This window comes from Schistocerca gregaria, chromosome X (assembly GCF_023897955.1).
Source record: "Schistocerca gregaria isolate iqSchGreg1 chromosome X, iqSchGreg1.2, whole genome shotgun sequence".
In the NCBI taxonomy this organism is placed as follows: domain Eukaryota; kingdom Metazoa; phylum Arthropoda; class Insecta; order Orthoptera; family Acrididae; genus Schistocerca; species Schistocerca gregaria.
This window is the reverse complement of record NC_064931.1, coordinates 520,825,826-520,842,548: the sequence shown is the minus strand read 5'-3', so window position 1 is coordinate 520,842,548 and position 16,723 is coordinate 520,825,826. Positions and strand designations below refer to the sequence as shown.

The window sequence follows — 16,723 nt, the reverse complement described above, 5'->3', positions numbered from 1 at the left end:
GGCACATGTTCTAGCAGCACAGGTACAGTACCCCGTATGAAATCATGATAACGTGCTCCATTGAGTGTAGGTGGACGAAACTAAAATGAGCTCTAACACGGAAATTAAGTGTTTCCGGACACATGTCCACATAACATCTTTTCTTTCTTTGTGTGTGAGGAATGTTTCCTGGAAGTTTGGCCGTACCTTTTTGTAACAGCCTGTATAAGCACATATACGGTGTTTCAGGATGAATAGTAGACATTTTAGTATCTGGTGGTATAGAAAACTGCATAAAAATTGGATAGAAATGGGTCCACTTTTTATTGAGTACAGAGATACAGCTGTTAATATGCAACCTTAACAAAGTCAAAGGAAAGGAAAATTACTTTCAAAGTTGATTTTCAACAACTTTCATACACTTTTGATTTCTCTTAATAACACGACATGTAGCTCTTCTCAGGTCGTCTTTGTCTTCTTTTATGAAGGATGCACTATTCATAATCCGAACAATCAAATCGCCTTGTGGGTTTACTTTTTGTTTGTATACTTCATCTTTCAACAATCCCCACAGGCAAAAATCCAATGGGATAAGAGGCAAGGACCTTTGTGGCAGAGAAAACAGCCCACATCTACTGATCCATCTTCTGGGAAATGTTAGGTTTGGAGGATGTCACTTGACGACTAGAATGTGCAGAGCCCCATCATGCTGGAGGAACGTACGCATTCTTGTACTCTAAGGAACATCTTCCAATAATGTTGGAAGTTCATTTTCAAGGAAGTGTGGACAACGGGGTCCTGTAAGGACCAACAAACAAAACGAAAATGTATTGAACCCAGGTTTATGCATTCAATAAAAATTGGACACGTTAAATGGAATTTTTTCTGAAACTTGTCTATACTACCACCTGCTACAATATTTACTATTCCTCCTGAAAAATCCTATGTAATTATTCAGGTCTTGATGGGCCATTGAAAGTTTTCAGTGCTAGACTCACGTCATCATCCGAACAGTGTAGCTGCGGGCAAGGGGAATAATGAATAATGGAAAGTGGGGGGGGGGGATGTTTACCACATATGTGGTATGCAGTAAAAAAAGAGAATTTCTGTCTGACAATGAGTGTGTGTAGATAGATCCTGCAGGGAGGTTGGCTGTTGTGTCCGTGTCCAGATAGTGCAATGGTCAGCATGTCTGCCAGGTTCGAACCCTGGCCAGGCACAAATTTTCATTTGCTGCTGTTGCTGTATTCCAACACCCTGTGATGGTGTGGACATCTGTCCTTTGATATTTAAGATGCAATTGTTTTTTTGAGGCAATGCAGGTGATTTGCGAACATTTGTCTTGCATCAATGTAAGGGGGACTGTAACAGAATCCATTCCTTAGTCATTGCTTTGTGATGGCGCTCATCCCTATCATATACAAGCAAATTAGATTGTAGTGCATGTTTAGTCAAATAATGAATGGTCAGTATACAAGTATTTATGAACAGTAGAAGCAGGATTGCAGCAACCTTATCACTTAACCAGGTGTGACAGAGTACCTGTGTGGTGAGCCACTTCAGCTGCATAGCTGAAACTAATATTTATCAAGCAGTTCACTGCATAATTAATGTAATACCCGCATTATGATCTATGTAGTCATACTGTATTGTTAGCAGCTCGTGAATTGAGTACTATGTTTGTTAAATTAGATTAATCAAGCTGATGCCAAATAAAGAGAAGCGACGACGCCACCACACTATCTTTACTTAGGTAGTCAGTGCTAGATTATGTGCACCACCATTAACGTTACTGTAAGCAGTTTGACAGCATAACACCACCACATCCACAGACAACCTGTACCATTATCACCACACAGTTGTTACTCGCAGTGATTACAAGTTGCTGATGTTTGTCAAGGGTAGCGGAAAGCGTCTTGTGAATGTGAAGTTCCATTTGCCACCTAGGACAGAGAGCATCCTCAACAACTGTAAAAGGTTACACAGAGAAGGGAAGAGTCCACATTTTGTCTCGATTTCTTGCAGTTTGATATTAATGTAGTTCCCTATAGTGTCACACTAACGGATTCTTTTGGCTATCGGAATACTCATATGGGAATTATCAAAGTGTAATTGCTAGAACACTCAGCTACCTTAATAACACCTCATTTTGGATTGAATGTGACTCGGAAAGTGATGTTAATTTGATGTTTCCGTCCGTCTCCTGATGACTTGCTGAATGAAGTCTGAAGTGCACTCACAGTTGTGTTGCCTGCCGCATAAATTCTGTACAGTGTTGTGGCAGCTGGCAATCGTTGCTCAATACAGACATGTGCAAATGTCTCAATTGCTCTAGGGGAGCTCGTCTTTGTTGCATTTTTCCCATATCATAATTAACACAATAACACAAGGCTCATTCTGCTGAAGAACTCGATGCCTGCAAGTCCTTGAATAAGAATTTGTGAGCAGTAGCAATGCATGAAAGGAAACAGACTGTTGGACAAAAGAATGAAGAGTTCTCTACTTTTTGCATTTCCAGTGGGGCCTACAATAAGAATCTGGTGCGATACTATACTCCAGAACCCTAAACTATTTATTTTTCACCACATACTGAAACAAAAGCTATGACATAAGAAGAGGAAATGACTTACATGCTTCTCAGAAACTTTAGCTTTTGTGTTTAGTTTCTCACTTCATACTAAAACAAGGGCGTTGATGTGAGAGGAAGAAACTGAGTATACACTTCAAAAGACATAATATTACCTTGTGTGCTACTACAACGTGCATGAAAGCTCTGCTGTTATTTTTGTGTGTTGGATAAATTTTGAAATCACCTAACAATATTTTGTGAGGAGGTTCCTATTTTCTTGGGATTCAAATTGAGTGGACATTTCATCACTGGTTAATATTCTGATGACTAATAACATGATAATCGTTCCAATTGCTCTGGGGCACCTGTGATTAGAGTCTCACGTTGGTTACTATAAGAACATACAGGCGGTGATGTCCGCTCACTGCAATCAGAGCCAAGGCATTTCTTTCTGTTTAAGGGGGAAGCGTTTGCTGCAGTGTCCACACTCAGGCAACATAAACAAATTGCAGCTAATCACTGCACTTGTCATGAGCCGCAACAAGGGCGCACTGGAGTTAATACATCTTAATTACTTAACGTAATATGCAGGACATGGGTTGGATAAAAATTCAGTTTGTAGTAACAAGCCATTGCATTAAAATACTTTACATTTATATTTGATGCAATATTTATTGTTGCTTGTCTCTCAGATTGTGCGTAAACACGAAAAAAACGCACAGAGTCATCGATTCCAGTGAGAGTGATAACGGCTGCCTCTTGAACAGCACATATGCCAATCAATTATGCAGATACACTGCGGCCGAAAGGTGTCTCAGTTGTTGCCAACAAATTCCAGCTGTGATGGACCCACCCTTGGGGAAGAATCCGTAGTGCAAAACACAGTTTTGGAGTTATCAGATGGAAAATATTATGTTCACACTACTCTTTGTTCCAGTTTACATCTTTTGATAGGGCTCAGCCTTTCATTTCTTAGGAAGTTAACGATGAAAGCATCATAACACGTCACCAGTAACAGTATTGCAGAGGAATGCTCGATGAGTGACCCGATGACATTCAAGCAGAACTGCAATAATAGTCACTCCATTGACTTTTGTTGTTTCGAATTAGAGCATGCAGTACTCCTACAGCAGACGTCTGAGCCTTGCCTGTTGAATGCAAATATTGCATGATGGTTAAAAGGTAATCCATCATTTATATCAGTAGTCATGACTTCCTTAATGTATTTTTCCCAAAAGCACTCGCTCCACACACAGTTCAAATCTTTCGAGCTGCCTATTCTGCACTCACAGCTCTATTATACCGGAAGTAAATAGTGTGTTGCAGATGTTACACCTTTTTCCACTTGCAACCCAATTTTACAATGCTTAACTGTAGTTCATGATTTTCAAGTATGCAAAATCCAATGCTTAACTGCAAGATGATAACTAGAACTTCAAACTCGAAAATGACAGTTGACACATACACTGACAGCACAGTGCCACTTTCACCTGGGCAGCAGCCATCTCTGGTAGCGGGTGGCATCTGGCCGGTGGCCACTGCAGAGCGAAGAAATGCTCGAGCGTAAGCTCTTCTGATCGCGACACAGCCATGACTGTCCAGCGGAATTGTTTCTGGAAGTATTTGTTATTACTAGTGGGTAGAATGTGAAATGGATTATCTTCAATGTTCAATCAGATTCATAACTTTAGAGAAGGGCCGAAATGTTGTAAAAAAATATAAATAAATAAATAAATAAAATAAATAAAAAATTTAAAAAATTAATTAATTAATAATGAAAGAGAGACACACAGTTGGACGTGAGCATGTAACTGTAAGTTTAGAATGCACAATGATTACCACTAGAACACGGGAAGACAAAACACAACATCCCAAAAGTAGGCAACACTTCCTCCTGACACTTCCGCATCTTACAGTGCTGCCAGATTGTGCAGATGGCTGGACTTTGCATTGTCAGAGGTGCTCGGTTTTATTGGCCATCTTAAGTGAACGAGTCGGACTTGGTCTCTGTGGCGGCCACCCGGCGATCAGATTTTATGTGTAAGACTGCACATGATGAGAGTTGCAATTCTCTGTGACAAGTAGAACAGCCATCAGAGTACATTAGTGTTGTTCGTGTTTAGTGTTGTTACCAGGTAGGATATATAAGGCACATGGACAGCATCAGATGAGTGATTGCCATGAAGGACAAAGATGTGCCGCGCACACACATAAGACAGTGTTTTCAGTACCTGATATAATTTGAAAGGGGCCTCACTGTGCGTCTCCATTTACTAGCTGCTTGAATCCTGCAATATCCAGATTTATGGGGCATTTGGATGTGACAGAGGCCCTATGTTTGTCAGGAAGGGCACATGACAGCAGGTACACTTGTTGTCAAAGTCCATTTGACCAATTCTGACCATCACAAGGAATGATCACCCTACTGTGGCTCAAGCGCACTGTAACACCTCCATCTCTTCGCCTGCCATCCAAGAGCAAGTAATGGTTTCCCTGCAACATTCTAAGTCACTTCACACTATTTGTTGGAGACCAACAGCAACCAGACTAGGGAAATACCATTCCATGTGTAGGCTGCCATTAACACCGCAACACTAACAGCTGCGCGGAGGCACATTATGAATTAGAAGCATGGACTGCTGATGAATTGTATCATATTTTCTTCAGCAATGACCTGCGGTTTTGCACTAACCTGGATGACCTCCTTAAGCAAGTCTAGTGGCGACCTGTGGAGAGGTCCTATTCTTGCAATTTTCTGGAGAGGTACAGTAGTGTTATTGCTGATGTAATGGTAACTGGATATGACTTCAGATCACGCCTAGTAGGTGATATGGACATCCTACGTCCTCATGTGTTACCTCTCATGCGACTGTACTGTGGAGCCATTTTTCAACAGGACAACACCCATCCACACGGGGCATGTGTCTCTATAACCATATGCATGATGCTGAGGTTCTGCCATGGCCACAAAGCTACGTAGATCTGTCCCCGATAGAACATGCAAGTCCAGCTTGGATGTCAACTCTGTCCCAGTTCCAGTATCCAAGATACCAAGAGCAGTTGCAGAATTCATGGATCAGTTTGCTTCAGGACAGGATACAAAAGCTTTATGCCACACTTCCCAACCAAATCAATGCATGCAACCAGATCGGAGGGGGTGCAACATCATACTTATAAATGGGCTCATACCGACATGCTCTTTGGTAAATTTGGCTCAATTTTGTAATCACTGAAATAACATTACATACCCTCTCAGCCCTTTAAGTTTTCTTTAATTTCCTCAGCCCTACAGGCTTCTTCTTCTTCTTCTTCTTCTTCTTCTTCTTCTTCTTCTTCTTCTTCTTCTTCAGGCATTTTGTATCTGTTTCTAATACTATTTTTATTTTCTGGGTTCCATGGTATCGTGTATGAGAAGGCTATTGTTACATAGTTGTTTGATTTGAGGGATCCTACTATCATACTGGATCCTTTACGAAATTAGGTCGAGTGTTGGTGCTTCTTGTCAAACTACTCAACTAGTGGGACTATCGGTTCAACCGATAGCCCATGAAACACCAAAGAAACAATCATTCACTCAGACAGAGACCACCATAACTAAAAAAAACTAATACAACTGAGTAGGTAAGTCACAATACTCAATTATGTCATTCCTGCACAGCTGAATGGAGATTGACGATTTCTTTTCAGGTTCTACCAACTTTCTGATCCAGGTAGTTAAATTACGGTATCTGCTCACTGCAACACAAAACATCCAACATCTACACCCAAAATTGTCAGTGGAGACTGTCCAAAGCTTTATAAAACATTGGCAATGCTCTGCAACTGTGAGGTCGGTCTCAACACTTCCTACCCCCCCCCCCCCCCCCCCCTCCTCTTCCTCTTCCACGAAGTTTCCCCGTAGACATTCATATCAGCAGACAATTGGTTAGTGGTCACGTACTTATCAAAAGCTACACAGTGGTTGCAACAAAGTTAGAACTGGTATGACTGTTCCCGCCACTGGCCTTATGTATGATAAGATAGAATATGACAGGAAGTGCAGGGCTGACACACAGGACATTTATTTTTTTCCTTCTATTTCTACTACTACTACTAACTTGGTATTCATGCAAATGGTGTATGTATTGTTAGAGAACCAGTAGTATTTTGATGGGGTAAGTTGCTTAATGAACATTTGTTTTATGTCAAACTCTGAAATTTTGCATACATGAAAGGTTATACGGCATGTAAACTTCACCGTTTCAGCATTTTTCTGCGAAATTATAAGAAACGCTATGAAGACAGCCTGTGTATCCTTGCCTATATAAGCACAGAGTGAAATACGAGATATGTAAGGTAGAAAGATTACCAGAATGGTCTAGACAGGTAGTTTTTTCATGGAAATATACTCCTTCATTGTACTAGGTAAAAATCTTTGAAATACACATACCGTTTTCTATTTTTGTTTTTGCATGAGGACCACAGAAAGCGATAAATTTTTGAGGCACAATCCAGTTCAAATCACCATTTTCAACACGCTGGAAAAGAAAAAGAAAAGAAAAAAACAGGAAAATAAGTTGAAAGGAAATAGCAACAAGTACATTTCATGGTTAGTATTTTACATGGAGTCTTCTAAAATTTGTCCCTGTACTGAAATAAAGACACATACTTGTGTACACGATATACACTATTTCTGCTCTACGTCAGAAGATCTTACCCTTTTTTCTTGGGCTTCGTTTTATCACAGAATTCACCTGGAATGATTTAAAAAAATGTTGAAAAATCAAACTGTCTCAACCAAATACAGAGATGAAGAAAGCATTTAATTCTTTTTTTAATAATAAGCACACACAAATCATTGTTTTTGAAAATATATAGAAAAACAAAGAGTAATGCAAAAAGGAATCAGTCAGTGCAAAGGAATAAAAAAGAGACACAGAAAATTGCAAAAGTTAATAGGGATATACATTACGAGGCATGTGACATTCACAAATGAATCTGATTGTGCGGCCTCTTCCGCTGGAGGTTTGAGTCCTCCTGAAAACCTTCATTTCTTTGAATCTAACAAAGCACTGCACTGGTCCAACCATTATCCATTCATCTGGCTTTGTGTCCTGCTCATTTCCATTTTATTTACATTACAGCCGTAATTACATTTTCCACTACCATTATTCTCTGAGCTATGTACATTTTTTTGCCTACTTTCTCCCCGTAATTCCCCTCTCCACAACACTAATTATAAATTTTCTGTTTCAGGCATGAAAGACGCTTAGTTTTAAGAATGGCTTACTTTAATAAAAGCGCTTAAAAGTTTTTATTCTTCTGTTTATTTCTTGGCCTTCACATCCAGCTGTCGTCTAAAAACTGCACTAAATAAAAGACTGATCACTTTCTTCTGTGACTTCATTATTTTGAGGCATTTCTACATGGTGAATGCTTTGATTAGGTGCACACCTGTGTAAACCATTTATGACATACTATATTACACTCACAACTTGGATGTGCACTGACCACAGCACACATGAAGTTTGTTTGGAAATTTAAAGTGGTGGTCCTCTCCTCTGGTATGAAATCAATCTGATGCACCATGAAACATTGACCAAGGAAATAATTTTCAGGCCTAATTTCAAACTTGCTCTCTTAACTACTTCTTCAGCTGCACCAGAGGCAAACCAATACAAAATGTTTCCCAAAACAAAGGTTTTCAGGATGAATTTTCACTCTTCGATGGAGTATGTGCCAAGACGATCCTATCTTCCAGAAGTACTAGTGCTGCAAAGTATGCTGGACAACTTATGCAAAGTTTGGGGAACAAGAGATAGGTAATGGTGGAGGTAAAGCTGTTAGATCAGGTTATGAATCATGCTTGGATAGCTTAGTCAGTCAATTAATTGCTTAAGGAAGGCAAAGGTGCAGGTTCAAGTCCCAATCTGAGATAGGGGTTTGACCCACCAGGAAATTTCAAAACAAAGGTTGTTTACATAAGATCAATTAACATACATACATTTTTTGTTTCTCAGCTGAAGGGCCCGAAAACTTCCTTTACAACTCCTGAGAATAGTTGTGGTGATATGGAATCTACTTTCCTGGCTCCTGTTCCCAGTCTAAATTTCTATCATTAAAAAGTCTTATGAAAGCTGTGATATTCATGTGTATTTTCCAGTATATTATAATTCGCATTACATCAGAATATGCCCCACAGAGGTATAGAGAGTGATTCCAACGTTACTCAAGCTAAGGAGTCCAAAACAAGACTAAATCTCATTGAGTGGAAGCCATTGGTAGAAGTAATTATACAGAACAATTCAAAACTTGGGCCACCCTTCAATGTGATGTGAACATGAATGTGTTTTGATTTTGGTGCCTTGTTTCCCATGGCCTATTAGCATAGATTTTGTTAAAACCCAGCCAATGCGTTCTCAAAATCCATGAAACCCTGGCCAAGTGGTAATTCACACTGACTGAACAGTTTCATTTTTCTCATTCACAACATGTAAGTTGTTCGCTGTGCTATATCCACTTCCAAATCAAAATTGCTCTTTTACCTGATAACATGCACTAAAGACCTTGCTGTTATGTGCCCTCAAAACCTTACCACCACCACATTTCCTGATAAAATATTTTTCTATGAAGTTGGTGATAATTTTTGTGTGTTTTACATTACAGAGCGAACACTCATTGGTTTACAGTGTTTTTATGTCTTCATTTTCTCCTTTACTGTGAAAAATGACAGCATCGTACCAGTTTTGAGAGAATTTTCTTTCCTTGTACACATTCTGTAAATACTTTTGTGAATTTCTTTATAAAACTTTTCCTCCTGGTTTAGAAATTTCCATCATCATCTTCTAGTGCCTTTCTTTGTCCATAGCTCCAATGGATTTCTACAGCTAATCTGTTTCTAATTAATCACTTGTACTATACAAATACGCAAGGAAAGCCTTCACTGATTTTTTTCAAATAGTGCTATTCAGTTCAGAATTTTCTATAAAGCTGCTCCAATTGTTTTCTTTAAACTATCATCTGCTTAAGCTCATCCATTACAGATATTTTAGAAGTGCCTATAGAATATAGAATATAAATACACAAAACTCCTACCAGTCACTTTTTTGAATATTCAGTTATGCCATTAACTAGTCTTTAAACCTTTTCAGGCTCATTTTCTGATATTTTATGTTTATTTCAGTAGTGTAATGCTGGGTACTGGCTCTGTAAAAAGTAGATACATAAAAGGACTTTAATGTATTACCTCAATTAATGTTTTTACAGCAAGTTGTATCAAAAAATGAATTCTGTTACTTCCTGCGACAATAAGAGCAACTTCATAAATGGCATCCACCAGGCAGCCTCCACTGTGATTGACAACTGGCCATAGATAACTCACTTTTCACTATGAATATAAATATGTACCAACTGTCAATATATCTGACAGCATACAGCATGTTCTATACAAGGATCTCAGGCTGAGAAGCCATAGTGACAGTTTAAGAATGTACAAAAGGTTACAAAATATTTTAAACAAGATAATTATGACGTAATAAATAATTTTAAACATTATTTCAACAAACAGATATGGCACAAAGGAATTGTTTTCATTTTTGATAATACCATACCAAAAAAGGCCAGTTAAGACCAATATAAATTTTTCTAATATGATTCTGGATGGAGTATGGACATTTTTTCCCCTTCCTACAAATACAGTGATATATGCAGGTGTATTGGCAACTGTAATTCTCAAACAAAATCTACATCACATTTTTACAACTAATGATTGCAGTAGCCACCAGAAAGATTGCGGGAGGCGCACATCGGCACGGCCCGTCATGGACAGTAGTTGCCACAAGTAAAGTCCCATCCACCAGATGGCACGCGGGAATTCGGCCGCGCCCTCTGCCGACAGAACAACAACTCAGGCAGCACGGGCCGTGTCCAGTCAGTTCTCACATCGGGATTGCCTAGCAGAGTTCCTGGTCTACACTATGTGAAGTGCGACGGACAGCGTGAATCGTATTAATACAATGATGTTCTACACTTCAATATTGGAGGAAAAGTTCACTGAAATATTTTCGCAGTACTGTTTCTTAAGAATTTTTGCAAAGTAAGGTATAATTGTGCTAGATTTTCTTTTCTCAAGATTTTTCTGAATGTTTTCACCTACTTTTCTTTCACTCTTTCTTCTGCTTTCATGATCTGTACACCCTGAAGCATACCCTGGCCAGATTTTATGCCTTTAGATTATTTTTTCCCCGAGTGCTTTCTTCAGTTTAGCTGAAATTTGAGAGTTCTTCACATGTCTCTTAAATATCAATACTTGGTATTCTTTCTTCTTTCCTTTCAGAGAAGCTGTTTCATAGTCAATTAATTTTTCATGTGATTCATCTTTCTAATCTCCTCTTCAGCAAGCCTCTGGTTTTGTGCTTCTTTTTGCTTTTTTTCTAATTTTTCTTTTCCTTTCACATTCTTCCTTACATACAGAATAATTTGTTTGTGCTTGCTGTCCATACCTAATGAGCTGCGACTAAATGGGCACAGAAAAAAAATGAGGGTATTGTCCAAAAGTATCTCTTACAGTCAAAACACTGTTTGAAAATCTTTTAGTCATTGTTGCCTTGTGTTGTTGTAATGTGTGTTTCGAAATGGAATATCTTCCTCTAGATCCACATTTCCATGGGACAATAAAAGAAAAGACTTAACAAGCTTTGGAACATTTGGATACTTTAGCTCTACTGATGATGAGTATCTTTTTGAGATCTGCTGCTTCGCCAGTAATTGTCAATACCTTTATCTAAGGCCAGGTCATCCTTTTCAAACTGTAGAACCTTCCGCTCATCTAATAAATAATCCTGCCAGATATTGAACAGAACCATTTTTGCAGCCTTTAACTTGTCACTACAGCTTCTGCTCTTTATTCTTTCTTTGAGTCTAAAAACCAAAAACTTTCAGTGGTGCACTCGATAAGCAAGTCTTTTCCATTACATCCAAGCTGCAATGTAATGCTTTTGGGCATTCTTTAGAAACCACAACATCTCATAGTCTTCCAGTTTACTAAGCTCTTTGTTTATTTGTCCACTAACTACTAGTTATTCAAGAACAATGGAAGGAAGATTAGGGGTTTCGTATCCCACTGACATCGAGGTCACCAGAAATGAAGCACAAGCTCAGACTGTTTCAAGGATGGGGAAGGAAATCAGCTGTACACTTGCAAATAAACCGTCTCAATATTTGCCTGGAGTGATTTAGGGAAATAATGGAAAACCTAAACCTGGAGGGCCATATGCTGATCTGAAATGCTGACCTGCTGAATGTGAGTCTGGTATGCTAACCTCTGGTGCCGCATCGCATGGTAGGTTCTTCGTGAGAAAGCAGATTACCCAATGTAAAGGTTCATTATGAAGAACTTCAGAAATAGTCAGAAGTTTTCTGAAAGCATAAATCTTCAAAACACAAGCCAAAAAGGTTTGCAGTATATTTTCTGTTTCTATATGCAATTTGTCAATCACACATGTCTGTCTTTGAAAATGTTGTGTGAACTTATTGAATAGTTCTGCAGATGAAATTATGAACTAAGTTTGCTCTCATTGAAGATTTTTTTAAAGCTTTCACAATTACATTGTATGATCTGGACAGAAAAATTGCAGAATGAGGTACATGCTTAGAAATGTATTACTGAATGTAATCCCACTGTTCCAAAATCCTATTGGCCGAAGGTTCTAAATCAAGCCACCTTGTGGTCATATGGCTACAGAACTTGTGATGTGGAATGTTAAACTTAGTATGAAGTCCAACAAATTCTTCTCAGTAAATAGGCCAAGCATCAAAATAATGGTAAATATTGACAAGAAATTTGGATGCTTCTTCACTGAACCACACCATTATTAGAATTGAGCTCTACAAATCCCAGGATTCGACAGTTTTGGTACAGTACACAATGACGTAGTAAATGTTAGGATTACCAGTAGGATTGGTAAGGAAAGAAACATAAATGAATTCATGAGAGAAGCTGGGAGCTGACAACTTCTCTTTGTTTTTTGTCTGTTTGTTTTGGACATAATTAGAACCACACATTGTTGTGTGTCTGTCCATTGTGTATTTTATATTCTTACAAAATGTAAATCACATTTTATAAGTAATAAAAATTAGCTGCTCGCATAAACTGTGGACTTTTATTTAACCAAAGCAATTACTTTTCATGCAAACATAATTACTGTTGTTATTTTGTACTCAACAGAATGAGAGTTTCCTGTTATAATTGATAAATGCATAAGTTGTTCAGCAATGACTTCTACATGTTTTATATAAGCTCAACGAAGCAGTGAAGTGGTGTTTTACTCGTGGGTTTTGAGGAAATTGCATTTTCTAACGCTATATTATGACTTTGTACTGTAAAAAAAAAATTCCTTTGTTTCAGGTAACGAATCAACAATTTTCTAATAAAACCTGAACTAAACATCGACAGTTTCAATTTTGCTACAAATTCTGTTTACTTTTATAATAACAGACAGGAGGATAACTACCTAGAATAAAAATATTCCATAGGTTATGTGGCCCTTTACAGATCCTCACTCAGTTTCTATGCAGTTCACCACTTCTGGTTTCTAGGGAAGTCTAACAAGACCCTGGTCGCAAACACAAACAAATGGGTTGAAATGAGAATGTCTGATACGTATGCAATGTATTTAATGTGCATGTAATACCATTACAATCTAAACTGACCAAGGCTACTAGGAACACTACTGTAGTCTATGCTTACTTATCATAGCCTACAGCGGACTGTAGTAGTTCTAAATCTCTAGCCATTATAAATTCTATGATTCTTACAAGTTTCAGTGTTTGTAAGTTGTCTGCCTCAGGTCTCCTGGACATAACTACACAAAACCCCAAACACTCTTTTCCGGGGGATACGTCTGTCTGATCCCAGCAAAAGACAAGTTGGCTTCTGATAGTGCTTCACGTAATTTCTGATTGAATGTGTCCCCATCTGATTTGGCAGTAAAGAAAGTTCTTAGGTGATGCTTTGTTATGCAAAACTTACTGTCTAGCCAAAATATAATGGTTGTTTGTCAATCTTATTTCTGTTCAAGATTGGTAGTTTCATCAAAACTCAATGTGTAATATGATGAACATGCTTCTTTTAACTTATGTCCTTGGAAATGTGGTGCCTGTCCATCAGTTACTATGTATCACACTTTATTAGCCAAAAGTGAAAAATGTTTGGAAACACTACCAGGGATCATCATCTAAAAAATGTTACAAATATTGTTTGACAAATCCACAGAGTAATTGGAAATCACTGATTTCTAAGTCAAATCAGCAGTAATGGAACTATCCTTGGTACGTAACATCTATATTGTTGATGTACGTACCAAACTCGAAGATAGTGTCTGATCTTAAAGTTCTAAATGTAAATTCTGTGCTCCACATTTAGTTTCAAATTTGTCCTTACGCTTTGTTGAAAGTGAGTGGTTAAAATTGTCTAAAAACCTTTTGTCTTAAAGTTAACAGAGCAAGAACCCCCATGTAAAACAGTTCACTTTCACTAACTTTTTCCCTATGCAGAGATTTTACTTTTCGAACGGTCTTTTCAAGATAGTCATTATGGAATTTGCATTTTTCCCTCTTGAAAAGTTTATTTTCAAAATTGAACACAGTATCACAGCAACAATTTTGTTACTATACAGCAAAATTAGGTACTGGAGCAAAATAGAAGCAGTTTTAATAGAGGAATATTTGACACTACTAATAGTCCTGTGAAACATAAAAACCACTCAAAAAATCAAAAAGAAATAATCTTTCTTAATTTTCAGAAGCCCCTCAGGTTATATTTTATTAATTTCATCACTGGAATAGTCCAAATAGTTAAATGAATGAACAAGAATATAGAAAGTTGGAAACAAAAGAAAATAACTTATTTTCTTCCTAAAAGGCGACCAAAATGTTTTAAAGAAAGGCGACCAAAATGTTTTAAAGAAAGGTGACAAAAATGTTAAAGAAAGGTGACAAAAATGTTTAAAAAGGTGGCCAAAAGTGTAGAATGTGGATGAAGGTGCGAAACATGGCCAAAGACGAGGAATGCAGTCGAAGGTGAGAAAGGTGACCGACTCCTCAGCCAAAGATCTTCACTCAAAGATATGGCATACTTCACTCACAGTCAATTACTCTGTTTTGTGTGCGTATAATGCAATTGATGTGTGGGCAACTACTTTGATCTAAATCTATGTTAACAGGAATGCTGAAAGATAACATAACAATAGTTACAGAGACTTTTAGTTACATTATATTAAATTAAAAATTCTAAAGTCAACTGCTGGCTTGTTTCTATTCTTATGTTAACATTTTCTGGAATTATTGGCTTATGGTAGATACAGATCTGCAACTAACATAATATGTTCCAGAGCGGTTTTTTCCCTCGCAGTGGGATGGTTAGTTATCAAGCTGAAATTTCAGCTTTTGATTATTATTTGAGATTTTTAAGTCAAGATACTTAATGGAATCTGGTGTTTTATGTTCTACCATCCTCACAATAGAATTGAACAAAATGTGTCTCTATGAAAACCTGACTCCAAACTATATCAGAATAGAAGTAATAAGACAAATCATGTCAGTCAAGATGGTTTGTTCATTTTATTTTAGGGTGCAAACACAACTAAGATCATACACGCCCATGTCAGAATCGCAGAACACGAAGATGAAAAAGGGGTTATATGTGACTACATGTTAAGCTTAATCAGTGGATGGAACGACAGCTAAAAACAGGGACTTGGAGAAATGTCCATAAAGTATGCCACTGAGACAATGGAGGTCCTGAACTAAAGATTAATGTCCTTTGTCACACTGTTATGGCAGATAAAAAGTAAAATGGGGTAAACGGACGACACATCGTTTGCTAAAACAGCTGATAACCCAGATAGAAAACATAAATGACAACGTAAGTGGCTAAAAAAATGTCATTCCATCGGGAAATGGCAATCCGTCAAAGGTTGAGGACAATGAGCATAAAGTCGTGGGGGATTACCATTTGACAGATGGCAATGGCCAAACAGACAGTGCCCAATACACAACCTAGCTAAAGTGAGCTCCTTGCAGCGGGATGCCGAGAGGTGGTCAGCCAAGCCGCTGGAAGAGATTCAGTTCCATGGAGCTTGCTCCCACGAAGGGAAGACCAGTGGTAGTGCCAAAGTGACATCACTTGCCGAAAAACAGTTGGTGGAGTGCACCACTGACACAGGGGTCGGCCAGGGAAGGTATCACATGGTGACACCATTAAAGAAGAGCTCCAAGTCAGCAAAGGAGAAGACTGTTTGCCTGCTCATCAAGATACAGAGCAATGTTGGGAGGAGACTGCAAGGTCACCACTGCAATTGATACAGCGGGGTGAAGGAGGCGGACAATCACCCTTGAGAGCATCCCTACCAAAGGTTACACATTTGAGTGTGGTTGTAAAGATGACACTGGTCCGGAATGTGCGGTCAAACTGTGATAACTTTATAGTCTACTTTGGTCTTTGATAGAAGCACTACTCTATCAAAACATAACAAAAAGGGTATGTGTGGGCACTAAGTATGCATCAACATTTTTCATCACTCGATGGACTGCAATGATGCCCTGATCAGAGAGGTAAGTTTGGATTTCTGCCTCGGTCAGACCATGGAGCAGCCTAGTGTAAATAAAATCACACACAGAATTCAGCATTCGATGGGCCTCATCAACACTGTAGCCTGGAGGAGTGAAGCTGCAAGTTGTTGTTGCACTTGAGAATCAAAAGTAGTCTCCAAAAGCAAATTGTCATTGCATAAACAAGAGCAGGAACTCACAGGGCTGGCAACTGCATCAACACCTTTCTGAATAATAAACGGATTTACTGTAGCCAAGGACTGATAGTCTTCAGTACGTGAAACCATGAGGGACCATGGTGCAGCTTTGAATCATTAGCCTCATTGTTTACATTTAGTAGACTCAGACTGTGAAGATGATGATTGTATTATTGTGAGAAAATAGCCCACAATTGCCAGTGTCTCCGACAACGCGCTCCTTCTACCTGTGCTGCATGGAGGCAAATGAGCATGCTCCATGGCCTGAAGCCACTGGCTGATTTATCCTCAATCCACTGCAACCAATATCATCACACCCAGGCCAAAATACAAACTTCCAGGGACGTTACACATGCCAGAAGAGCATTCACATCCCATCTACAGTAAACTA

General features: G+C 38.5%; 1 protein-coding gene across 10 annotated transcripts in view; it reads right to left on the bottom strand.

Annotated features, from left to right (window-relative positions):
• LOC126297923 (dual specificity protein phosphatase CDC14AB-like) overlaps nt 1-16,723 on the bottom strand; it is a 189,789-nt gene that overhangs the window by 65,224 nt on the left and 107,842 nt on the right. For all 10 annotated transcript variants that reach the window (XM_049989241.1, XM_049989245.1, XM_049989239.1 and 7 more), the window contains one exon: nt 6,978-7,065. In XM_049989241.1, the coding sequence (XP_049845198.1) occupies nt 6,978-7,065 (88 nt within the window). The remainder of the gene's footprint in view (nt 1-6,977; nt 7,066-16,723) is intronic.